The 26,434-nt window shown below is 39.3% G+C and overlaps 1 protein-coding gene and 1 long non-coding RNA gene across 14 annotated transcripts in view; both read left to right on the top strand.

The window, feature by feature from the left end:
- Window positions 1-7,221, top strand: part of add3a (adducin 3 (gamma) a) — a 95,606-nt gene extending 88,385 nt beyond the window's left edge. For 5 of the 12 annotated variants that reach the window (XM_079592345.1, XM_079592346.1, XM_079592347.1 and 2 more), the window contains 5 exons: window positions 1,295-1,378; window positions 1,600-1,617; window positions 1,912-2,035; window positions 2,945-3,034; window positions 4,825-7,221. In XM_079592345.1, the coding sequence (XP_079448471.1) occupies window positions 1,295-1,378; window positions 1,600-1,617; window positions 1,912-2,035; window positions 2,945-3,034; window positions 4,825-5,072 (564 nt within the window). In that variant the 3' untranslated portion in view covers window positions 5,073-7,221. The remainder of the gene's footprint in view (window positions 1-1,294; window positions 1,379-1,599; window positions 1,618-1,911; window positions 2,036-2,944; window positions 3,035-4,824) is intronic. The other 7 variants (XM_079592342.1, XM_079592344.1, XM_079592343.1 and 4 more) reach the window with 3 other exon arrangements.
- Window positions 7,222-12,145: 4,924 nt separating this feature from the next.
- On the top strand, window positions 12,146-17,068 carry LOC306988355. 2 transcript variants are annotated; one of them, XR_013795385.1, is made up of 3 exons: window positions 12,146-12,311; window positions 15,741-15,806; window positions 16,008-17,068. It is a non-coding gene; the product is annotated as an uncharacterized lncRNA (long non-coding RNA). The 2 variants fall into 2 exon arrangements; XR_013795386.1 differs by lacking the exon at window positions 12,146-12,311 and adding an exon at window positions 15,362-15,589.
- The last annotated feature ends 9,366 nt before the right edge of the window (window positions 17,069-26,434 follow it).

Raw genomic sequence — 26,434 nt, 5'->3', positions numbered from 1 at the left:
TTTTTTTGGAACCGTATCAGTGAACACCCCTGACCACTCGGTGAGTTTCACGTCTTTGTAAACTAAAGTTTAATGTGTTTTAGGAAGGAATCTTCCAGTGCACATAGACAACCATTGTGGGGGTGAGGGGGGAAAGCGATATAAACCTAAAATTCTCGCGACAGCAGCATCTGTCCAAAGTTTAATCTTAACCGTTCTATTTCATCAGATACGATCTGTAAACAGGGCTTTAAGTGTAAAATACCGAACTTGTCCTTTAAGCCTAGATGCAGAAGTCATCACTGGTAGGCAAACTTTCATAGTAGGGGTCGAAAACTACAACAAATGTAATTTTTGCATTCCATGAATGTGTTTCGATGACTCGTTTCGAAGAGAGAAAGATGTCCCTCAGCTTGTATTAGAAACGCACAGCAGCGCTAACTAGCTTTATGTCAAGGTAATATAACACAAGTTTGATGTTATAAACGTACATTATCAATTTAAAAAATAAAGTTATGAAATTCAAAGTTTAAGTAAGCAGAACTAGCAGATTTTAATTTTGTACGTATACATTTTAATTGTTCTTAACTTTAAATGTTTGAGTACACTAATTCATACAATTAACTTAAAACTTTCATGTAATCTCAATGTGAACACTTTTATTAGTATACACTTAGCTAGCTTTAACAAGCTAATCTGCTAACATACTAATTTGTTAACATATTAGCAATAGTATGTTACAGAAGCACTTGCTGTATGAGTGCAACAACATAACGGTATTATTTGCTCTCAAATCAAACTCATGCACCACTCGTCACCATGATGGTAACTATCCTAAAACCAACATTTACAGAAATTCTTCTAGATTAGCATAACAAAACATTAATCACTACTAAATCTCCCACTTCACATTAATCTTGCACAAAAAATACATATTACACTTCATTTTAGCATTTACTCTCCCTTTCAAGTGCCATCGGCAAAGCATGCTGGGAAATAGACATCCCAGCCATTTCAGTTAAACTCAAGTTTGTCTAAATTAAAAGAAATAATTTTGATAACTCAAAATTAAACAGTTCAGTTTACTTAAAACATATCAGTTCTTTAAACTTGAAAGAAAAAGAAAGTACTAAATACTCATAAAAGTTAATTTAACTGAACTAATTAGTTTAATTTAAGCTTGTCCTACTCAAACCAATTAATTATTTTGAGTTTTAGGGTTTACAGTGTTACAAAACTGGAAACACGTCAGACCATTATTCACCATTTCTTTGATGTCACTGGGTTGTAAACGGCTTTCCTGTGATCTTTTCAGATTCGCGAACAGAACCGGTTTGATATGATGACAGCAGGACCGCAGTCACAGCGGCTGGCAGGGATTGTGGTGGAAAGACCGCCGGTGAGTGTCAGAAGCGCATTATCATAAACTATGTGTGAGTCCTGAACGTCAAAGCAAGGGTAGCACACACACATCTGCGTCACTAGGTGGCGCCAGATCCTCTCAGAGACAGATGAGCAGTGCGAGCGGTGTCAGTTGTGTTGGCCACATTAGCATCAGCATGTGGGGCAAAGGATATTTTAAAGCAGGATATTTTATGAAGCTCTGTTTTTCTCTTTAAGGGACAGTCGCCAGTTAAGGTAAAATCCCAGGGTGTTATGTTTGTCGTTATGTTGAAAACAATCACGATTTTGAGTTTTGAAATGTCTGCATGAGGTCACTGTTATATATTTGTAGTTTTGGATTTTGCAGTGTACTTCATTTTTTGTTTTGTTTTTAATATTGGAGGATTTGTGACACTTTGCTTTTGAATGCTCAATGATTAACATGCCTGATGGTCTGTGTGTTTGTTTTTTGTCATCGTTATGACTCATTTCATTACCGAGGTGCGGTTCTAGTGTCTTATTTTTGTGTTCTCTGCTCTGCCCACGCAGCCGTACATGGGCGATGGTGAGGAACAAATGGCCCCTCTTCCTCCAAACCCCTTCAGCGACCACATCGAGAAAGTGATGAACGACTACCAGAAGAGATTAGAACGACAGCAACTCGGATTAGACGGTAAAACACGCTCCACCTTACACTACAAATGAACACTTTGTATTCAGCAAAGATGCATTAAATTGATCAAAAGTGACCATAAAAACATTTATAATGTTACAAAAGATTTTTATTTCAAATAAATGCTGTTCTTTTGAACTTTCTATTCATCAAAGAATCCTGAAAAGAACATTAATAATAATGAGAAATGTTTCTTGAGCATCAAATCATCATATTAGAATGATTTCTGAAGGATCATGTGACTGAAGAGGGGATAAAGATGCTGAAAATTCAGCTTTGATCACAGGAATAAATTACATTTTACAATATATTCACATAGAAAACACTTATTTTTAACTGTAATATTATCTCACAATATTAATATTTTTACTATATTTAAAAAATATAGACTTATATATGAAAGAGCTAAAGCTATTTGCTTCTGCCTGCTTCTCGAACTAATACTTTTATATTTTTTTATGTTTTTTTGTTGTTAAATTCTAATTGTTTGTTGTATTTTGTGGTTTTAAAATTTTGTTTGCTGATTGTTCGAGATAAATGAAAAATGAAATGAAATGAAAGAGATATCTTAGAAAAAGAAGAAAAAAATCTTTTCAACCCAAATCTTTTGACCATTACCTTCCAAACTGGTGCAAATGAATAAAGACCGCTGAGATGCATGACACCTCTTTTCTTTTAAGAGCACCTCACTTCCTGTTCCCCATGTCACTTATACATGACCCAGTCACTGCTAATGTTGTAACTCACTGCCCCTTATAGCTAAAAATCAATAGCGTGTGACTTGCACAGAACTAACATGAAGAAAACATCCAGCCAAGATGAGTGTCTTACAGCATGCTAACCTGTCTCCTCCTCTAACTGTGTGTCTGTCTGTCTGCCTGTCTGTTCACTAACCAACTCACTCTGCAGATGAAGAGCAGCTCACGTCAGACGACGCTTCCACGCTCTCTCAGTCAGTGTCCCAAACTCAGTCTCCTCACAACACTCCAGCTAAAGAAGGTATAACGCCCTGAAACTCAGTATTCCTGAGAAGATCACGTCAGTATTAGCAGCAAATGTTTAGCAGGGTAGCTGGGTACAACAAAACACATTATATTGAAACATGCAGACTAGGACTAATTTAATAGTGGTTCATTTTCATAGGTTAGTCTGGATTGCTTTCGTGCCGTTTGTGTGAATCGCACTGCAGTGTTGTTGTTAAGTAAAACTATATATAAAAAAAAAAATTCAGTCATTTATAATTGTTAAAATGGAAATAAAATATAAATATTACATGAAAAACTTTAAAAGAAAAACTTGCTTTTGGAAATTTACTGAAATAAACCAGTTTAAGTTAAAGGACTGGAATTAATTATGAAGTATTAAATGAAGTAGGCCTATAAAAATGTATTGAAGCTAAATAGAAATAATTAAAAAACGAATAAAAGAATGACAAACGCACATAGAATAACTGAAAATGAAGAATTCAAATATTAATAAATACTATAATCGTATATCAATAATACTAAAATTGCACTGAATCGCAGTTTCGAAATTAACTGTCCTGTTTCTTCTAAATCTTTTTGCAACATGTTAAAATGGGTGTTGCAAAAGGTTCTGGCAGGATGTTGCAGGACGTTACCTTCTCCTCTGTGATGTTGCCTGTGTATAAAACCAGCAATACCTGTTTTCTGTTATAGAAGAGTAAATATAAGTCGTCTGCAAGAAGTAGAGACCCTCACGTAAACTGAAGATGAAGCCTTACGTAAATGAAAGAAATCCTGCTATACGTTCACACACACAGCGGGGATGAAGTGTGAGGTGCGTTTGACCTAGTCTCTCTGAACCAGTTGCATCAAACTCACTGGTTACCCAACCAGACGCATTACACAAACTCTGATGAACCATAAACAATTGAGGACGCTTTCAACATGTTTATCTGAAGTGTAGGTCACACTCCAGCCAGGACATGTTACACAGAGTTTCTTGCAACGATGATGCAATTTAACCCCTGTAACCTTAGGTATTACTAATTTAGACGGGAATCCGATAGTCAAAAAGCGAAATATTAAATATTCATAGGACTTTTTATAAAATATGCAGTAATCACCTGGAGTTAAACGGAAACGCCATTCCGTTTAATGCAAAATAAAGCAGTTAAGTGAGTAAGTTGATGATAAAATTATGATAATCGCAAACATTTATTCTAAACTATAGGTTTATGGTTTCCAAGCAACATTGTTATTCATTAAACAATTTAAAAATCATATTTTTTTTCTTCTGATAATTAGTTTCAAATGTATTAATAATGCAGCAAATTGTCCACCACCATTAACAATTCATTGTTAATTTTAGCTTAATTTAATAATTTAATATTTTAGTTTTTTCTTCTAATTAGTTTAGAATGTATTAGTGCAATAAATAACCACCTCCTCAATCAAATCTTCCAGCATATAAAATAAAATTCATTAGCACCCATCGTAACTGAAAGATTTTAATTATTAGAACAATCATTAATTCATAATAAATTCAAATGTGTTAATACAATAAACAAAACAAACATTTCTTAGGGCAAATAATTAGCACAACATTTGGCTGTTTATGGTTGCCATTATCAATATACAGCAACTTGAAGAATTTAATTAGTTGTTATTATTAGTTATTTTCTAATAATTAGTTCGGTGTAATTAATAAAACCGTAAAAAAAAACCCACCCCAAACAATTATTCTGGCAATTACAATAAAGCGCATTCATACAGCTGCTGTTATGGTTGGCCAGTGTTGATTATGAATTATTGATGTTGTTCCAGAGAACCACACCGGCGTGATGCTGAACGGCAAAGACGGGCACGGCGACGAGGACGAGCTCATCAAGCGCGTGAGTCAGCTGACCACCAGCGTGGAGAGCGTGGAGATCGAGGTGCGCTCTGGAGAGAAGATCGAGGAGGCTCTGACGCCCGAGAGCTCGCCCTCCAAATCACCCAACAAGAAGAAGAAGAAGTTCAGAACCCCGTCCTTCCTGAAGAAGAACAAGAAGAAAGAGAAAGTGGAAGTCTAGAGGAGAGAGAGAGGCCCACTCTGTCTGTCTTTCTGTTTGTCGTTTTATGTTTTTGAGTTTGTTTTTGTTAAGGTTATGTATGACAAAAACATGGCACGTTATATTGGGAGTCGGTGAATAGATGGAGTAACATCCGCTTTTCAGAGATGTGCCACGTTCACGTGATCATGAGATGAGTTTTATACAGGAAGAGAGAAGCGAGGGAAACTCCTGGGAAACTGGCTTCTCTCACCTGATGGACTGAACATGTTTCTGTACACAAGTTTCCTAGTGATTTGATCTCGTTGATGAGCCCATACTGCATTGTTTTGTTTTCTTTCATATTGTATGTTTATTAGATTCTCACACAGACCTTTTATGAGCCCCTTTTCTATCCGCCACGTCGTCCCTCATGGTGTCAGTTCTGCTCGCGTTGTTTCTCCAGCTGTAGGTGGACGTGGGCGTAATCGGTTACACTACACAGGAGACGCTAAGGAATCACACTGGAAACCGTTCTGGGGTTATTTTAACAGGGTTTGTTTTATTTGCTTCCTCTTAGCTGTGATTGTCGGTGTGAAATTGAGCAAGCGCGTGTGACAATCCTGTGTAGAGCCGCTCCTCTCCGTACCGTTCTTTGCCAAACGAAAAGGTTTAATAGCATAAAAAGCAGAGCAATCACGTTTTAGTGAACTGTAATTTTGGTTTCGTGAACATCCACTCTTTATCTCTAATGAAATATTTTAGCTTTTTTTATTATCATCATTGAAACAATTTTAGGTTTTATCCATTCAGTTTTGTACTCGTTTCTATACTTTAACAACGTTAAAAACAAAATCTTGAAGCATGTTTTGCTAGCCTGAATTTATATGGCTGATAATGTAGCGGTGCCTGACTTCTTCTCAGTCGTGTAATAGCTCAGATTACTAAACACGTGTAACGAAAATATATGAAAACTGGAGTGATGTTAATGATATATAAATATATATATGATATTTTTGTGCTGCACTTTTTAATGTGGTGTACATAACAAAATGTGTCTGGATGAACTTGGCAGTCGAAAGAGGCGCGATACGAAAACATGAGAAATGTCTGGAAAAAGGGTGGAGAAGGGAAACTTGTTGACATATAAGAAACAATATATATTTGTAAACTGTATTTTTGAACAAATGTCTCTGTCCCAAAGCAAAGTTCAGGCCTAATGGCTCTCACGAGGTCTACGGGTGGTTTCAAATCTATTTCCCATCACGTTAGATACTCGGTCTGGGCCTTTATAGTGCTCTGGATGACCACATCATTCATTATGCCACCTTATGACAGTCATCACCATCCAACAGGCTTAAAAGTCTCCAAAGCATCAGCGTTAATATGATTTCCTGAGAAACGGCATTGTACTGGTTTTTTTTCTGTCTGAAACTGGATCGATTTGCTCATCTTCCCTCCGCCAGATGTACGCCGTGAGTTCAGAGGTTGCTTGTTTGGCTTGTTTTGAAGCGCCCTGTCCCGAGAGACACCACAATGTGGACAGAATGTACTGAGTTTCGCCAAAAGCGCTTAAGATTAGCAGTCTGACCTCAGTTTGAACCCCGCTAGGCCCGAATGTGGTCGTCATCCGTCCCGTAGGGGGGGGAGGCGAAACCACTGAGAAAGAGAAAGATATATATCCCAGTGGGCAATGTGAAGTACTGGCTTGGGCACGGAGAGAGAGAGAGACGGACACTTCTAAGCTGTGTAAATAGCATGTGGTTTTGAATGCGGGCCAGACGTGGATTAAAACACATTTAGAGCTGCACCGGGTGTGAGTTTAGAGCAACAACTCGGGAGATTAACTCATTTTATTGCTTTTACATTTTCTTGCCGTTTTTTAGTTTTGCTTCAGTTTCCATTGTGCACTGTGGTTTTTGCTTTCAGGAAGAGTAGTTCATGTACCCTACAAGCATTAACTGGAACGTGCATCACATTCTCACTTTGGTTTTATTTGTTGCTTTTTTTTTTCTTCCCTTTTTGCACCTTGTTTTACTAATGCCTCTCTGTTGTAGTCTCTGGTTCAGAGGGCCTGTTTGCTTTGGCACGCGAGTTTGAGCCAAGCCTCCCTGTGAAATCGTATATAAATGGTTATCTAACGGACTTGCTTTTTAGATGTATTGCTAATCAGTGTAAATTCACAAATAAACTATTTTAAGAAGCAAACACTGCACTCAAAGTCTTGTGGGGGAAACCATGCTACATTTCACTCCTTATCTGTTTACATCTTTCATCGCAATTCTCAGTTCTTCATATGCAACCATTTCAAGTTATGAAATGCAAATGTTTACGTCTAACTAAATGGGAACATTTGACTTCAAAGGTTAGTTTACCTCAGAAAATCGTTTACTCGCCCCTCGTGTCATTCCGATCCCAGATGTTGTTCTGTGGGACATGAAATGAGACATTTTTTCACTCGTTTCCATGCAAAGAGAGCATTTACTGGCAACCAAATAAAGTGGTCAGTATTACCAGTAGGGTTGTCACAATATCACATTTTCACTGCACGATTATTGTGGTATGTAAAGAAATATGTGTGGGGGGGGGATGCTATAATTGATGATGAATCACACTCAAAATATGAGAGTAATTAACTATAAGTGGCGTGTTTTTGCTTTTAAAAACACAAAATGCAGGATCTAGAGATGCGCTTGGTGTGTAATGCACAAGATACTGCAAATACAGCGATCAAACACGTCAGTCTAGTGCGTCTTTACATAGAGACACAATGCAGTAGCAATATTACTGTCAATACCGTTATATAGTTCCCCGTCTCCTAAATTCATACAATAGCTTTCGGATGTCATTGGTTTCCATGCATTTTCAAAATTGGAGCATCAAGATTAATGATATCAGTGTATTATTATAGCCGATCGCTGCAAATTTGACACTACAGCAGAGAGCGAATGGTGTTTGAGAGTGATATGTCATGCATGCTGTTGATAGGCACTTGAACACATATAGACTCACCTCTCGGTTTGTAAAAACGTCCAATAAAGTGCGAGCTTGTTTTGTGTTCCACGCAGTCGTATGAGTTTGCAATGGCATGAGGGTGCATAAACGATGACAACACGTGTAAACAAACAGGATGTGCACCACATTATCACTGTGCTTTTCTCACTTTCAGTTCTGGGATCTCTGACGCAGCAAACCATGTTGCTAAAAGTCTCGCGCATGTGTCACAAACACATTCTCGTGTAATAACGAGCCCTCGCTTTCCCTTTGCATCTCTGTATGAAGCACTTTACATTGAAGAGTCCCGCTATGCTTCTAACACACATATGCACCGAAAACTACCAAAGACTACAGTGAATTCTTTCAACGGCAAAAAATAATGCTTTTACTTCACAGGCGGACAAGAATATGTGGGATTTTTAACATCCATATATTAACATGTAATGCTCAGTTTGAAAACCCCAGTCTGTTCTTCACTCATGGACTGAATATGCATCGGATTCCTTTTGCACAAGCAACAGACTGTTCGTTCAAAGAGCAGGCGCTTCACTATTGTGTTTGTGCTGTTGTGCCTTTCCCATGAAATATGCAACAAACTTATCGAGGCTGTATGCGTTAGTTAAACCGTGGGCGACGGAGTTGGCGGCGAACATGCTGATTGTGGGTCAGTTTTGCGGCGTTAGCCAACAAAGTGGTCAGAATCGGGTCAGGAAAGGCTGATTGTAGATCAGTAGTCTCGCTTGGCTCGTTTGCTTTCATTTTCCCTGCACATCTAATTTGACGATCCTTAATCGGCTCATTTTACCCTCATCGCTCTCTAGAGCCATAGAATAATGCCGCCCTGAGGGCTGATCTCGGGTCAGACCTATGCATAGCGAAACTGATCAGATTAACCTCTATGGTGACCCAAATATTATCGGCCTTGTGATTATTTTGCCCGTGCAGATGAATGTTTTGAAGATGTTTTGGTTGTGTATAAAGCATCAAGATTAAATGGAAATGAAACAAAGCGGCCTTGTGATTTTTATTTTATTTTATTGTGCTCATATTTTAATCCCTGCTTTAAAATGTTTACAAACCACTGTCGTGTATGACATGAAAATACAAACTTGAGATGGTGAAAGTCATTAGATGTGCGAGATGCAGGTCCTAGTAACATTTCCAGCTAACTTGTGAGTTTGATTACTCTCCTAAAACCAATATTTACTTCCCTTTGGCACTTGGTCAGTGTTTATTTTGCACCATTTCCAAGCACTAAATTCTACGGAAGCTTGTTTCCACTACAGAATTAAACGTATATCTCACAATTCGGACTCTCACAATTGTAAGTTTACCTCTCGCCATTCAGCTTTTTACCCCCAATATAAACGGTTACAGTTATGAACAAGATACGCATTTGCAACCTGTGAGAAAGTCAGAATTGTAAGGGGGAAAAAGTCAGAATTTCAAGAAAAAGTCAGATTTTTGAGAAATGCGCAATTGCAAGAAAAAAGTCAGGATTGTAAGATATAAACTCGCAATTGCGAGAGTCAGAATTGTGAGAACCTTAATTCGAGATGTAAACTTATCATTTCGAGGAGAAAAGTCAGAATAGTGATAAACTGATTGCTAAGAAGAAAGTTTGAATTTTGAGATTAAAAACTAGCAATTGCGAGGGAAAAAAGTCAGGATTGTGAGATATAACTCACAAATAGCAAGAAAATTCCTAATTGTGAGACTCAACTGCGAGAAAGTCAAAATAGCGAGATATAAACTCATAATTGCGAGGGGAAAAGTCAGAATTGCGAGAGATCCTCAATTGCTAAAAAAATACAAATAACTTGTACTGTGTGTAAAACAGTGTAGCTACTGACGTCTTTCTGCGGTTCAAACAACATTCCTTCTGATGTTCATTAATGTTTATTTGGTGCTATAAATGAACTATTAGTAAGAGATGATCGGTTTACGAGCGACCTGTCACCATACAAGAGTCTCACAACAGTGTGGTTTGAACTTCTTAAATGACAACTTGAAAGCTGGTACTTTTTTTATATCTATGTGCTCTGTCTGTCGGCGCGTTGTCAGTGTCCACTTTTCTCCATTTTCAGAATTGAGAGTTTACATCTTATGTGAGATGAATACACGCTATTACCTCTTTCATTTTTTATTCAGTGGTGGAAACCAACTTCCATAGAATACCGATCATATCGTATACGTCCTAAATAAAACAAGAGCAGCATTCAAATGCAATTCTAAGAAAACATTTGCATGTAAGCAGTTGTTTTTTTAACCACATGTGCTAATCCCAAAACCCGGAAATGCCCTTCCTCCTCGGCTGCATTGTCATTGTGTGTTTGGCCCTATGAGCTCATGCCTGCAGGAGCTGTGGGAAGTTGGTCAGTGGGCCGAAACATCAGCCGTAGACAATACAGCCTTTCAGAGCCGGGGCGTCCCTGGAGAGGAGAGACGGGACAGTGCTGGGGACGAAGTATCGTTTAGATGAGCTCTCGTGGAAGACCGCAGGATCTCGACATCAAGCCGGGGAACCGCGAGAGGAATGTGGAGAGGGGGTGTTAGGAGAGAGAGAGAGATGAGGATGGGGGCCCCAGGTCTCCAGACGGTGTCTTGCTGTGAGTGTCAAAACAATAAAACTGCTCAAGTCCAGATGGATGCCCCGCCAGAGGGATGAACGGGATAAAACCCATAGACGGTATATGAAGGATAAAACTGGAGTGCTCCCTCTACAGGCCACTGAGAGCTTATGGGGGGAGGGGTTTCAGCAAAGCCTTTAAAGACCATAGACTCCCTGTTTCGTTCTCTTGGCTCTCCTACGTCACTCCTGCCCTCCCTGAAAAGCCAGGACAGTTTGTTCGTACACGCTGATGGACCGTCCTGACTGAGACACGATGTTCTTTATGAGCCTCGCCAAGTTCACTGTCAGTCAGCGCAGCAGTGCTGGAGAACCTCCAGCTGAACACGGTGTTATCCCGATATATACAATAAACTATTCTGCATCAGGAAGATGACACATTCATGAGAAGCAAAGTATCTGTATAATTCATTTTAGGTTACACTTTATTTTAAGGTGTCATTGTTACAGTGTACATTTAAGTACTGAGTAATATTAACTACATGTATTTACTAGGGTTACGTTTGGTTTAGGGTTAGTTGAATGTAATTATGCATAATTTTATTTTTTACTACAGTAACTACATGTAACAAGAACACTAAAATACCCTCATTTTATAATACAATTTTCAATATTTATATGTGATAAAATATTATATCTCATATGATATATTTCATATTATGTTTCACCTAATATATGAATATATATTTTCAAATATGTGATAAATATTTGAAATTTTAACACTGAAAAAAAAACCTGCCGCCTTAAATAATCAACTTGGATGTTTAAGTCATTTCAACTTTAAATTACATTTAACTGACTTTAAAAAAAAAAAAAAAGCTGAATCTTGTATAACTTATAGAAAAGGAGACAAATAATTTAAGTCAATTTAATGTAATTTAAGTTGAAAAGACTTAATCCAAGTTGATGGTAAAAAAAACTGCCGCCTTAAGTTTTTAAGTACAGTCACAATTTCACATATTTATCAAAAAAAAATAATGTGTTATTTATTTAATTCATATAATAACTAAGATGATCATATATAGATGAGGTGTGTGTGTGTATCTGTCTCTGGATGTCCACACCAGTATATTTTATGTCCCGCTTAAAAAGGGCTCTTTGTGAACAGATCACGTGTCTTTATTGGTATGATATTGTGTTGATATCATTTCCTCGGCTAAGGAGTCCCACTGTGCGCTGGTGTCCAATGGGCAAGACATCTGGAGCAGATGGTGTATAGGAGTCCCCCCAACCACTTCAAGGAAGAAGCCGTCCCTGTGCCAGGGGCAGAGAGAGGCAGACCCCATCCGAGCCTGAAGAGAGGTCATCAGGGTCACTGTGGAGGGAGGCAGGAGGATGTCCCAACTCAGGGACAATGCCTTTAATGGAGACCATGGCACTGCAGGTCCTCACACACACACATAGACACGATCCCTAAGCATCGGCCTACCCACAATAGCACATGGTGACCTGGCTCACACTCTCTCTTTCTCACACACACACAGTGTAGGTCAGAGAGGGTTAATCAGGATCAGCTCTTGCGCTCTGCACATTGTCTCCCGAGCGTCCCGCTCCCGTGTTGACCTGAGCCAGGTCAGGTTTCTTAAGTGACAGAGATGGATGTGCGTGGGTACAACACTTATACACCCCGAAACTCTCAAGGTCTCCATGTGAAAGTAGGTGTGTTTCAGCTACTTTTAAAGCCCACCTTAATAAAATGTCCCATTGAAACGGGTGTCCTGAGACCGCACCTGTTGCTGTGACTCTGCAAACAGCAGGAAAGGCTACCATAGGCTGTTTACAAACTTGTGGAAAATCCAATAGGTATTGGTTTGTATTACAAACGGGTGATATCCACCCTTCCTCAAAAAAAAAAAAAAATAGCATATTAACATCTTGTTCTAGCTAATTTAGCTTTTTAAAACCAGTTAGTGCTATGCTAAGCTAGTAGGCTAGTTTGTTAGCTCGCTGACTGAAAACACAAAGACAATTGTGTGGTATGTACTTTAAAATATTAACATTTTATCATGATTATGACTGAATAAAGCAACTTGGCTTTGATGAGGAAGGAGAACAGGATCCTGATGACACCTGCGAAACCATGATTTGCTTCTTGCTAATGCTAGTCAGTGGCAGGTGCTGTCGGAGGAGGGTTGTTCTCATTTTAGAGAGCATTATAAGTTTGTATATCCCACAGCAAACAAATATTTTTGCCTTCTAAATGTTAATGTTGTAATATTTTTGAAGTAATTTAGCATTTCTACGATTTCAATGCTAACAGGCATGAACTAAAGCCGTGTGTCCACCAAAGCGTTTTTAGCCAGCTGAAAACGGCAAGCTATGTGCGCTTCAACTCCCGGCGACCTGTAAAAAACGGTGAACGCTCAGCGCTTCAGCGTGAAAAACTCGCTCAGCGCCTTATTACGCTCATGGCGTTTTAAAAACGTGAAAAAACGCTTTGGTGGACACACGGCCTAAAGGTTGCAAAACTACTGTAGTCACAGCTAAAGGCATTGGGTAGGTTTTAGCATGACTTGGACGCTGTATTGACCAAACAGAAGCCAGGACATTTCATAATGGCTATTTTACAACAGCTTTGTTTTATAATTAGAAGTAAAGCGTGCAAGTCAAAGTACATTATACTGCGATTCCACTTAAGCCGAGACTAAAATTAGCCCCTGTCAGACTGTAACTGGCCTCAATCCGAGTCCGTTTCAGAGAGAACAGAAGCTTCTTGAATTGAAGCCAAACAGATCTAAAGCCATGTCAGCAGTACGATGATAAACACGCTCCCATCAGCCCTCTAAATGAGGACAGGCCGCTATGAGTATCTGAAGGGGATTGTGTTTATACAGAATGACTTTGCAGCAAGACTCGGCACTGGGATCTGGCTCCGTCTTCACCAGTCCCTCTCGGCCTCCTTCCTAAATCTGATATTAAAAAGGGATTAAGGCACCCAAACAACACTGCCAATATCCGGCTCTATCTCTTCCTCCCTTCGCCAGCCGGGATAGTTCAGGAAAAGCGAGAATGTGACAGGAAAAATAAAAGGAGGGAGTCACGCAATGTCTGAGGGAGGAGAGCGAAGGGAAAAGCACGAGATCATTTTTACGTTCGTTTTGTACCTGTTGGGTTGTCTCTATCCTGTAACGCAATACTGTGAGAGCCACCCTGTCCTGCGAACTCTCAGGATATCTTAGCGTGCACAACGGGGACCGATCGGCCGTCTAATCCAGGACAACCATGTGTCATAACACACACACACACACACACACACACACACACTGGCCTCCTTGTGAGATAAGCCCATTGTGTGTGTGTAATGCATCAGTCTCAGGGCAACTATATCGAGCAGTAGGTCACACTGATGCCATTGTGTTTCTCGGAGGGGAAAAAACAACCATTGATCAGTAACCCGACTCGGCTACTATGTAACGTGTTCTGATCTCTGTGGATTCGTAGGAAATGTACCTGGGTATATTTGTGTCAGTGGAGCAGTGGTTCTCAAATGCTTTTACCACAGGAGCCAGATTTTACACTGGCATGAATAAGCCATCCAACAAAGTACCCAAATTGTTTGGTTTAGTAGTTGTTTTAGTAGGAGGCAGCCTGTAATCATGCTGGAAAATTAATATTAAAAGTCCCAAATTGTCAAAACTGAAATTGACTGCCTTTTTTTCATGATAACAGAGATCTAGGGGCTATGAAACTACCATATAAGTTTTAAAACAGTCGATCCACAGACAAATGCACACAGCCTGCATAAAGTAGCTGTGCCTTTTCACAAGCCGTTGTGACTTCCGTATAAATGTGATGTCATAACTACTCAGTCACCGCCTTCAGTCACCACCCCCACCAATGGTGAGTCACTCAGAAAACAACTGGCCAATCAGAAGAGAGGCTCATGAATATTAAGTAGACAGGCCAAAATCGACCTGTTTTTGGCAGAGCTCCTGAGAAAGGAGCTGTAAAATATATATTGAGATGTTTTTTGGTGCATATACCGCAAATATATATTCTTAAGGACATCAAAAGCTAAAATAAAACTTCAGAAAGTTGTACAATATGGGACCTTTAAGCTATTAGCTACACTCTAAAAAAAATGCTGGGTTGTTTCAACCCAATTTTGGGTAAAATATGGACAAACCCAGCCGTTAGGTTAAATTTTTACATGACATTTTTAACCCAAACTTTGGGTTTGTCCATATTTTACCCAAAATTGGGTTGAAACAACCCAGCATTTTTTAGAGTGTAGTAGCTTATTCTTGCTGGTCCATGTTCGTCATTTGCTGGACCAATGGTCTTTAGTTGGTCAACCAGTTATGTTCAGTAAACACGACTACTACACTCTAAAAAATGCTGGGTTGTTTCAACCCAATTTTGGGTAAAATATGGACAAACCCAAATGTTGGGTTAAAAATGTAATGTAAAAATTTAACCCAATGGCTGGGTTTGTCCATATTTTACCCAAAATTGGGTTGAAACAACCCAGCATTTTTTAGAGTGTAGATATGAAGAGCTGGTACAGTTGTTGGTTTCTTGCTGGTCCAAGTTGGTGATGAGATGGTTGACCATCAACAAACCAGCTTATACCAGGGGATCCAGCTGGGTTTTGGAACAAGCTAATGACCAACTCCTGCAAGAAACCAGCAACCATGTTGGTTCAGCAAACAACCTTGTTTGAAGTCAATTTCAGTTATTTAACCTAGTCTGGCTCATATTTTCCTTTACCTTTTGTAGTTTAGACCAGCTTATACCAGCTAATGACCAACTTGGGCCTGCAAGAAACCAGCAACCACTCAGGCATCTTCTTGGCAGTGGATATCAGTCTTGCACCCCAAACCACACTGACCTACTTGCAGCAGGAGCCGAGAGTTTCCACTTCCCCAAGGACACGTGGTCTCTGATTTAACAAAAAAACAACCCAAACTGTTCAAGACCGAGAGTATAGCAGGTGCAGATATGCCAGAAATCATGAAAAAGGCTGTAAATTCAGAGAACGTTGTGTTTGCCACACTTGGTTCAGCCAAAAATTGTCAATATACAGATTAATGTGACAGCACACAAGTAATATAGAAGTATATATGTTTACTCTTTTATTGCAGGGAAACAAGTAGGACATTATATCTTTCAGGCAAAAGAAACCATACAAATTTTGGAACGCCATGAGGGTGAGTAAATGACTGAAACCAGTGGTTTTATTTGAAACATTTGATGCCCACATCTCATCATATCTGTTTGAGTAACCTTCCTGGTTAACAGATGCAGTGCTGTCTGTCTCCTTAACTAGTTTGGGGTAGTTCCTCATTCCCAAAATACACAGTTAGCTTTCCAAAAAGAAATGCCACACTCTCTCGCTCTCCTTCTTGCAGATGTCTGTGTTTCCCCAGCCCACATTCACCCCACCCTGAAGGCCATCTGCACCCATTGTCTGGGGCAGGGGATGAGGCTCCACCACCCCCTGCATAAACACACAACCGGCTTTGAGGAAGGGGGCAGGGGTCCGTAATTCCAACTGCAACGGAGAAAAATGACTTACTGAGCAGTAAAACACCAGCTCAATAAAGACCCAAAGCAACTAATCGCTCTTCTACAGAAACTATCCTCAGCCCACAGCTGTGCCGATCCTTTCTGTATGAAACTTTTATTCCTCTTTCTTTCCTACTTTGTCTATTTATTACACCCCCTCCATCCTCTTGGGACAATATTACAGTGGATGTGCGAGACCGAGATAGCAGCAAAGAAATTGGTCACCCAGATTATGATTCTTGTGTTTATAGAGATTGAAGATCATAGCTCAGGAGACTTTTTTCAAGATGTTTCTTCTGCAGTTCCTCGGGAGAAATGAAAAATAGACACAAATGAGACAATAATTGACATACAGTACAAGTTCAGAGTCGTCATTGTGCATTGTTTATTTCAGATCATTTGATCGTAAAATAATTTGATAAAAAAAAATTGATTTCATATCTCTGAATTTGGTTGACTTTGGTATCTTGGTAGCAATATTTGGTAGACATCTTTGTGATATTTTGTGAAGCTGGAGAGCAAATGTCTATGACGGAACTGGAAAGAGGTTGAGAACAGAAAAACAATGCTTATGCAAATAATTGTATTATCATGCTTATTAATTGTAGCCCACTTTTGAAACGTTGGAGAAAATTCTGCTTTTGTTGTTGGTGTAAAAGGTTTTATATCCAAACAAACTCTGCCACATCAAATTCAATATCACCATTTAATGTTGGAAAAATTAGCAAAAATTTGACCTTCAGGGTCACAACAGCTTGTCACTGGGGCTGTGTCCTTAAAAGGACAACTTTGCATCTTATCTGCCCCTGAAATGTGCATTAGAATTGTAATATATACTTTTTTAGAGGTAAATAAGGTACAAAAATGTTGCTTTAAGAGTTCTGTCCCCCTAAAGGTTACATTTTAAAAAATTCTAGGAGTGTTGAAACCATAATTGTTGAAGTTATGACCATAAAAGTTGTGTTGCTCCTTGATGTACAATGTAAAATCTGGGTCTTGAAGCAAATGCCCGCTAGTCTTAGCGAAACAACTGAGCCACTAACAATCCCAAATTTAAAATTGGTAAATATTTTCCATTTGGTTTTAATATTACACATAAACCTTAAAAAACGGTCCCTGAAGAACCTAATAGCCAGATAATCCGAAGTTTACAAGGTGCCGTCTTAAATTTGCATTAACCTTCAAACGCAGACTTACAAAATCATGTAAATCTTTAAGCTTCTGAGTTCATGTCCTCTTACTGAAGAGATCTCCACAATACTCGTGAAATCTCTATTCTACTGTTAAGTGAGTGAATAGATGCGCATGACGTCCAGATGTTCCTCAGCAAGAGGTGCCCCAGCGTCTCTCTTCAATCTGACCCAGACGACAGACCTCTGCCTGGGTCTGCACGGGCCTTTTAGATCCCGGCAAACCACCAGCCATTGTCTGGCCTAAACAGCCATCCCTAACGCCATGAATGGGAAGAATAAGGGTGAGCTGGTTTGAATGGAAGACCTACTTTACAGACGGATGATCTCTCTCGCTCTCTATCTCTCTTATTGTCTGTCAAGGCCACGGTAAAGCAAGCAGAAGCCCTGCAGAGGAGATTGATTTTGGGGATTAAAGTCCAGAGCTGGCAGCATTAACCAGACGGGTGAAGGAATATACGCGTGTGCGTCTGTCTGAAGACACGTCCATGTAAATGACAGTGCAAGAACTTGACGGCCGTGTAAGCAGAGTGAAGCAAGTCCAAGTCGATGTCAAACCACTCTTTTGCCCCTATATGCCGTGATGTAAAGAGTGGCGGTTTTGTGTGTGACTTGTGGTTGGGGGACTAAAAATGTCCCTGTGAGAGGAGGTATTAAATTAGGGTGTTTAAAATGTCAGGTAGATGAGCTGTAGGCGGGGTCAGGGCACCGAATGATGAGGTTTTTGTTGCTTTGGGGCGATGCTGGCCTCTGATCCATGCGAATGAGAATAATGGCTATTTCATTCAGACTCGGGGTCTCTCTCAGAAGCACAATCAACAGCCATCATACTAAAGGAGACAGGCTTTGCTTCATCTGTCAGAGCAAATTTAAGACCTGGGAACATTAGTGCTTTTCTTTCAATGGCTAGGGTTTGACCAACTGCTGTGTCACATAATCATTTGTATGATGTAACCCTTTGGGTGGTTCTTATGTTTTATGAATCTTTTTCTTATGTCCTCAGATTTTTTGATTCAGTCTCAAACTTGAAGTCTTGAGTCTTTGATAAGCTTTCATATTGATTTTCTTGTTCTAGAATCAACACAAAGAATCCAAATACTCAAAATTAAGTCTGATATTCAGGCAAAACTTCTATGATCATTCACTAGGGAATGTAATAAAAAATGCATACACATGCTAATTAATCCGCATAATTGGACAAATCATTCATGTCCGTGGCACAAATGGTGTTGGACGAATCATGTGCCAAACCCTAAGTATGAACAATAGTAATGATGCTTGCCTCAGCAGACACCGACACAATAAAAACAGTGCCCTAGATTCTGATAGCAGTGTGCATGAGTATGCATTTTCCTGTGGTCAACTTCCGCAAAAACGACCAGTTGTTAAACACACGTAAGCTAAATGATTCACCACTAAACTCTCTCACATGATAGAGCAGCTGAGTCAGATCTGAAGATTACGTTTAAACACCCAAAACTAATAAAACCATGCTAACGATTGCGACACATGGAGTGACATCAGACTGCGAGGGCACTGAAATGCAGCAATCAATAAACAAGCCAACAGAAAACCAGTCAGCGAGCTGATGGTAACAATCAACCACTCTGTGGTACCGAGAGACAGCTGTGAGGTGACAGGAACTACATCATCTACTACTTCAGTTTAATATTAGCTCGGTTTCAAAGCTCCCTACACGACTACTCCATTAATGGTTGATTTGGATCGCTCTACATAGCTAGCAAACCTGTGCGCCTTAATACATGGGAATCTCAATTAATGTGCCATTAGCATGTTGCTAAGCTAACAGGGTGATACTCTAACATGAAATTTATTTTAGGCTTATTAAAGTATCACTAAAGATTTTGTAGTTAACTGTTAACTACGATATTTACAGGCATAAAAACATAGCACACAAATATTTAATGTATTTTTAGAATTATTAAAGTGTCACACAGTTTGTAGTTAGCATGTTGCTAAGCTAACAACACGATACTTTAATACCTGTAAAGACTGTTTGAGCTTTAATAAATGGGACTTTCAATTGTTTCCAATAGCTTGTTGTTAGCATGTTGCTAAGCTAACAATGTAATAATATATGCTATGTATGTTTAGTACCACGTAAGATTTTGTAGTTGACATGTTCAACTAACATGATACTATTAATAAGCGTAAATGCGAACACAAATGATAGTAGCCTATATTTAGACTTAAAGTATCATGAAAGAAGTTATTTGTGTACCATGCTGAACAAGAACATGTATTTCAGGCTTATTAAACTAAAGTATTGTGTAAGAGATTGTAGTTAGCATGTTGCTAAGAGAACACAACACTAGTAAACATAGCACACATTTTTCTGCTTATTAAAGTATCACATTGTCAAGTTAGCCACATGCTAACATCAAACTTTGATTTTTGGGGTTTTGTTAGGCAGCTCATTAAGTTTTTAAACATAGGACGGCTGTCAGCGCTGTAGGTGTGATTCCTGCCACTGTGTTTCAGTGATAAAAGCTGTCGTTTGACTCACTCACCACCACCTACACCATTAAAAACAAGTAAACCACCATTCCTAGTCTCAATCGCTGATTAAAAGTCCCCACCTAAATGTGTTTGTCCTACTGTTAAAGGAGGTGATAGATGCATTCAAGGTTCACAACTTCCACAACATCCTGGCCTTGGGCGGCCATTAGTTGTTCGACCTGTCCCTCTCTCTTTAATCATCTCCTTTCCTTCCTTGTAATTTTCGGAGGAGGCCTCATGCTAACTGCTACGGCAGCGTCTCGCCCCCTCAAAGAGCCGAAGGCAGAAACCCGTTTACTCATAGTAAGAGGCCAGATGACACGAGAGACAGATGTCTCATCAGAGACAGGTGTCTGTGGCTGTGTCACATAATAACTGGTTATCTGGTTATGTCGGCAAACCGCGACAGAGTGAGACCGATCGCACGGAGCGGAGGAGAATCCGTACCCCTATTTAACACCAACCCCCTCTTTATCTTTATCTCCCTCGTCCATTGTCACCAGCTGTCCCTCCTTGGGAACACAGGAAGACAATGAGATGCAAAAGCCAAAGGGCATTACGTGCTGCCGAGAGTGTGTAGTCATGTCAGGAGGGTTTGGCCGTGTGTGTGGACGCACTCGCGTGTGTGAGAGATGTGTATGCTGATGGCTGAGGTCCAGAGAGGGGTCTCGCTGTTATGATAGTCCAGACGTGATAACATCCAGGAAGTCCTTTTCCATGTCTCGAAGGCATGCGACCGAACTAAAGGCCCCTGATATCTGATCAGTATCTGACCCACACAAACTACAGCACCTGAGGGTTCAAACGTATCAGTGAGATCATTAATGCAGCACATTTTCATGTCCACACACACTGTATGTGTTAATATACTGGATAAATGAGTCTTTTTTCTTTTCTTTTTTTGATGGAAATCATATTTACTTTTCTTTAATAACTATATCACAATCAATATGAAATAGTTAATAATTTTGCTAGTTTAGTTTAAGATGTTGATTTTTTTTTTATATCCACAGTTGCTTCACTAACTTTAAACATGAAAATTGGTAATTTATTTGAACTATTTCAGGTATTTTTGTATTTTCCCTTTCGCTAATTAACATTTTTCGATAAGACGTGAAAAAACAAACAAACACTTGGCACAAAAATATGCTATGTATTAATGCTCCCTTCACGTGCAGTTGTAATTATTGTAAATATGAGTTTCCTAGTTAAATATTGGACATGAACACCCTCTCAAGTCGTATTTACCACTGGGAAGCTCTGGAATCATTTTGAATCACCCAAGTTCCCGAGTTGGGCGTACCTTAAACTTTAAACATGGTGGAAGGGAGACCGATATCCACAATATTTCCTTGTCTTGTTATAAAAGTGCATATGAGTACTCATTTGAAGTGTATTGTTTAATGCAAAAATAGCCTGAAATTACAGAATTGTCAGCCAAGCTGATCATCTAGTTTATGGTTGTCAATAAATATTATTTTAAATTAATATACCGGTAATTGTATATTATTATTGAATATAATTTAGATTTTAATAAGATTTTCCCAATAAATAGGCGAGAATAAACCTGGTGTGCTTCATGATTCCTGTTCTTTCCGACAACAAAGCAATTGATGAGACAAGTTCGTAATCACAACTTCAGAAGTGGGAAGTGGGACATTTCCATGAAGGAAGCATAAGTCACGTAAGAGTTTGTTGTTAGCATGTTGCTAAGCTAACAAAGTGATACTTCAATAAACATAAAAACGCAAAACACACAAATATGCTCTGTATTTTTAGGCTTAAAGTATCTCGTAAGTGTTTGTTTTATTAACTTTTTAAACTTTTTTTTTCATTCACTAATCAAAATGTTTCAAACGAAACATGTTTTCTTGGTAATTTTGTTTAAATTGATCTTATTTTTACAGTTTTTTTCCCCGTGACCCTGAGTCTTTTGTAATACCTGCAACCAACAAAAGCCAGTTCCTCAATGACCGCACCATCAGGAAGTGACATCAACCCCACACATCATCAGTGAGTATTACCAATGGATTTCGGTGAATTCGGATGCTAAGATGATTACAATAAAGTAGAATTATTTTGGTTGGCACATATTCAAAAGTTTGAGTGTTCAATTTCACGAAAATAACCCGGTTAACTAAAAAAAAAGTGTTATCCAGAAGCTATTTTTTTTGTTAATAGTAACATTAGCCTTCCTGTTTTGAACATGATCTGGCAAAATCCAATAACACTCGATGAATAAAGGCCACACACACACACACACACACACACACACACACAGCTGATTACACTTTAGACAAAGAAGCCGGTTAAACAGCGCTGGCTTGTGCTAGTCTGTTAAAGAAATGCCTCTAGGGAGTCACTTGCCGTTTACACTGATCACCATCATTACGGAGAGAACAACAGAGCAGCTAAGAGAATATTTGAAGTGGTGGTTTTATACTCATGGGCCAGCTTTACATTGTAATGTAAACACACCTACGTGCGCATACAAAACCCCAAATGAGAAACACATAGGTCAGCATCACTAATTCACACTTAGTGTTGAAATGTAGCAGCAAATGTGAGAAAACACACTGTTTAATGCGTCACTGCTGCATGGTATACAAGTTTCAGAAGCAACCGCATATCCTGTTGCATTCGACAAGCTATTACTTAACACTTGGACTTACAGCTTACAGGTCTGTCGATCCATTCGCAAGGTGGTCCTCGCTCTGCAGGGTTACATAAATAGCTTCATTGTGCTTTTAATAGCTTCAAAAGAGGGCTTTTATAAAATTGCCGGTAAGATATCTTGATAGGGTGGCATCACATGAACAAATTTAACCTTCTTCTTAAAAAACAACAACATTTCACACTTAGAAATCTATTTTACAATAGTCTAGCTACCTGTTAAGAGTGGTTTAAATATATGTTTTTAATTCCTATGATAGGATTCCCTAGAGTATAGGAGCAATAGCCTGCACACATGTTGCAATCTCCACAGGAGAACATGAGGCAGATTATGTGAACAGAAAGTCCTTTCACAGCCTTAATGTTCAGGTACGGCTACTATATAGCCTATGTGAAATTATATCTTTAAATAAATAGTAACTAACAGATAGGACAATGATTTACTGTACATTTCATCTGCAAATGACTTGTGATCATGAATGCATGATCACAAGCTTGGATGCCAAACGGCCCGGCTCAGTGCATGACTCACGAATTTTCCGTGAGTCTATTTTGTGTCAGCGCTTTGAGGAAGGCAAGTTAAATTTGGTACTTTACACTTACACAATTTCCCCGTTTTCTGTTCTATGACAGGGCTTTTTTGTGGCATTCTGCGCAATATAGCCACTATCAGAAAGGAGCGAGCACCACCACAAAACCAGCTTCTCCCTGATGAAACTGACCCGATCACACTTGACCACCCAGCTGTCAGAGATGCCATCACAACACAATATTTTACTTAATAAAAGCACACTGACACTGCAGATATGACTCAAACTGTTTTATTGGTCATGTGGCTACACTCTAAAAAATGCTGGGTTTTAACCCAATTTTGGGTCAAATATGGACAAACCCAGCCATTAGGTTAAATTTTTTAATTGCATTTTTGATCCAACGGTTTGGGTTTGTCCATATTTGACCCAAAATTGGGTTAAAACAACCCAGCATTTTTTAGAGTGTAGGGAGAAAGAAAGGGAGCAAGAAAAATTACATTAATAAACCAAGTGGTTACTTGGTTAAAAAAAAGTTCACATACTGAGATCTGTTTTTTCCAGCTATTTGATCTCCAATTTAAAAAAAAAATGATTTGGAGCCTCCTCAGCTTTTAGCTCACAGTTCTAGACTCCTTTTGTAAAGGGCTCTGACTGAGTCTGTTTCCACCTGAAACAATTCCTCCACCACAAACAATCATTACACGTTTTCTGGAGGTTGATCAAATCACAAAAAGTGGAATGACTTTCTACAAACAGGACTGACGGTAATTTATGTCACGGGTTTAAAGCATTACCTTGTTCACATTCCTTCTGTAGCCCATTGAGGTAGAGGCTTCAGTTTCTGGGGCAGTTTGTGAAAAATCCTGCAATAAAAGAGATGTGTAAGGGCCAGTCACTTAATTATAACATTCAAATGTGTGCCGTAATAAAAAGCCCAGTGCATTCACCTCAGCAACGGTCTCAGAACACAGACAGAGTGTCTTCATCATTTCCTCCACCCTAATAAATAAAAGGCCAATGTAAAGCATAACTGTTATAAAGCGGGTTATGTTCATTGTGTTCGGTCTGCTGCATACTGACCTCTGTGTGGGAGACTGTGTGTGTGTGTGCTGGCTTTAACAGGGACACTGTATTTCCCTCTACTGCAGAACATACAGTCAGACATATTTAACACTTAACATTAGCAATGCATTGCACACACATACCCAGTGTCACTTGCTTTGAGGAGCCAGCACCAGGTCAGACTGCACAGCACTTGCAATCCCATCCATAATCGGCCGTCCCTTATTGTTACTCAGCGCCAACTCCTCCGCCACAGTGTAATCTTGAAGAGGTGGCCCTCCCCCAGTTTTCCTTATTGCACACTTTTTTTTCTGTTTGCTGCAAACAAGTGTTTGTGATTAAATGTTCACCAAAATAATAAAAGGTTGTGGTAAACCTCACCACTTTGAATTATAATTTTATATTTTGTCTTGATCTGCAGCCAAGAACGTTTGGAGTGGGGGTTACATCTAAAAATCAATGAATATCAATCTTTCATGGCCTATACATTCACATCTTACATACATCTACACACACACACACACGTATGTATGTATATATCAACACGAATACACACATTTTAATTTTAGCATTTAATACTTTTTTAATATGATTAGCCATAATTTTACATTAATTGTTTAACTTACGCATTAACACAATCAGCAATCTTCCTCCAAGATTGTTCTCTTGCTTTGGCAGCAGATACAGTGTCACTGCGTGCTTGAAAAACACTTATTCTTCATATTTCTGAAGAATAATCTCTTGCTCCTGCACGGGAAAATCTATAGCTCTCGCTCTATCCATATCGAACGCGATTGGTTGTTCAGTGCGACGTCACTCTTTTATGTGCACGCGCGCGAGGAGTAATCCTAGTTTAAGGATCAAATCCTGAGTTGACAGAGAAAGTTGATGAGCTCCATCATGGTACCAATAAAGCCTGATTGCATCGGTTTGGTTTTGTCAACTCAAAACTAATCCTGTAACCCTGAGTTTGTTCAGCTACCTTCATGGTACAGGCCCCTGGTCCTCCAGCCCGAGTTGCATAAACATAGCTTCTAAGTTATATAATTAGTTACTTTTTGGATTAAATTCAATTAAACCACTTTTAAGACTATGAAGTTATTGCAACCGGACCCATGGTCATAGCTGGTTTAGCAGGATGGTTTTTGAGGGGTTTTGGCCAATTCTTAATGGTCAGGCTGGGAGACCAACTTCTTGGCTATCTCAAACCAGCTTAGGCCGGTTTTAGCTGGGGGGGTTTCCCCCAGCACAAATATTTTTTCATGATTTTAACTATCATATATCAAATAATTTAACCAATTTAAATTTTTTTGTTAAGTTATACAATAATTTTTATTTTAATTTTTTAAGACTTGTACAGCCAATGTGATACTTAAAAATAAGGTAGCAACTGAACTTAATTTTTTTCATTTGAACTAGCTGGACATGTTTTTAACAGTGTGTGGGATTTTTACGGCCATAGAACTTCACCACTGAAATGTACAGTTGTATTGACGCATTTTGAAGGCCGTTTTGTCTCACACCGGTGATTTTTGTTGGAAGGCAGCGGCTCGAAGCTAATTATCAAATGCTCACCCCCTAAAGTGAAGCTTTCCCTAGAGTGCCACAGATTGCTGGCATTTATTTTGAATGTCACTGAGTGAGCATGTAGGTGGAGAGACACCATCAGGACTCACGTGGGTGGAGACTGCGGTTATAGCAGTTTCATTTTGACAATATTATCACAATTACATATCTTATTTCCTCCAGGACCTGATGGCAATTCGAACACGAGAGCTTCCTCGGTGAAGGATTGCAAACGTGTTGTTGGGCCCCAGAGCTTCAACCATGACTTCAACTCACCGTCACGGCTTATTGTTTTCAAATGCTGCCGGGCCGGCAAGAGGATACTTTGTTTAATTTGGTTGTGGGAGTCTGGGCTGCGGGTCGTGTGAATGAGCGTGTTAAATATTTAAGCAGGTGGATGCAGTCTGGAGCCGGTGCCTGTTGTCATGGCTCCCAGACACACTCACGAGAATGACTGCGGTAATGAGGTAGTCTGACCCCAGATAGCCTGCAGGGCATGGTTGGTCATGTTGGCTTTAACAACAGCGCTGGTCCACTCACAGCTCCCCTTTAATTAAGGTCTCAAAAGGCTTTTTAAACATGTCTGATTGGAGAGTAGCGGGGGTTGTAAAACGCCATTAATAGCATTATACACCGTTAAAACAAAGCAGCAAGAGATTTAAGTAAGACTGGAGCAAAGGTCGCAACCTTTTTGGTCTTCTCCAAATACAATTAATGTCTCTTTAT

Source organism: Phoxinus phoxinus, assembly GCF_949152265.1.
Source record: "Phoxinus phoxinus genome assembly, chromosome: 20".
NCBI lineage: Eukaryota > Metazoa > Chordata > Actinopteri > Cypriniformes > Leuciscidae > Phoxinus > Phoxinus phoxinus.
The sequence above is the reverse complement of the archived record's forward strand: the minus strand, read 5'-3'. Positions and strand labels throughout refer to the sequence as shown.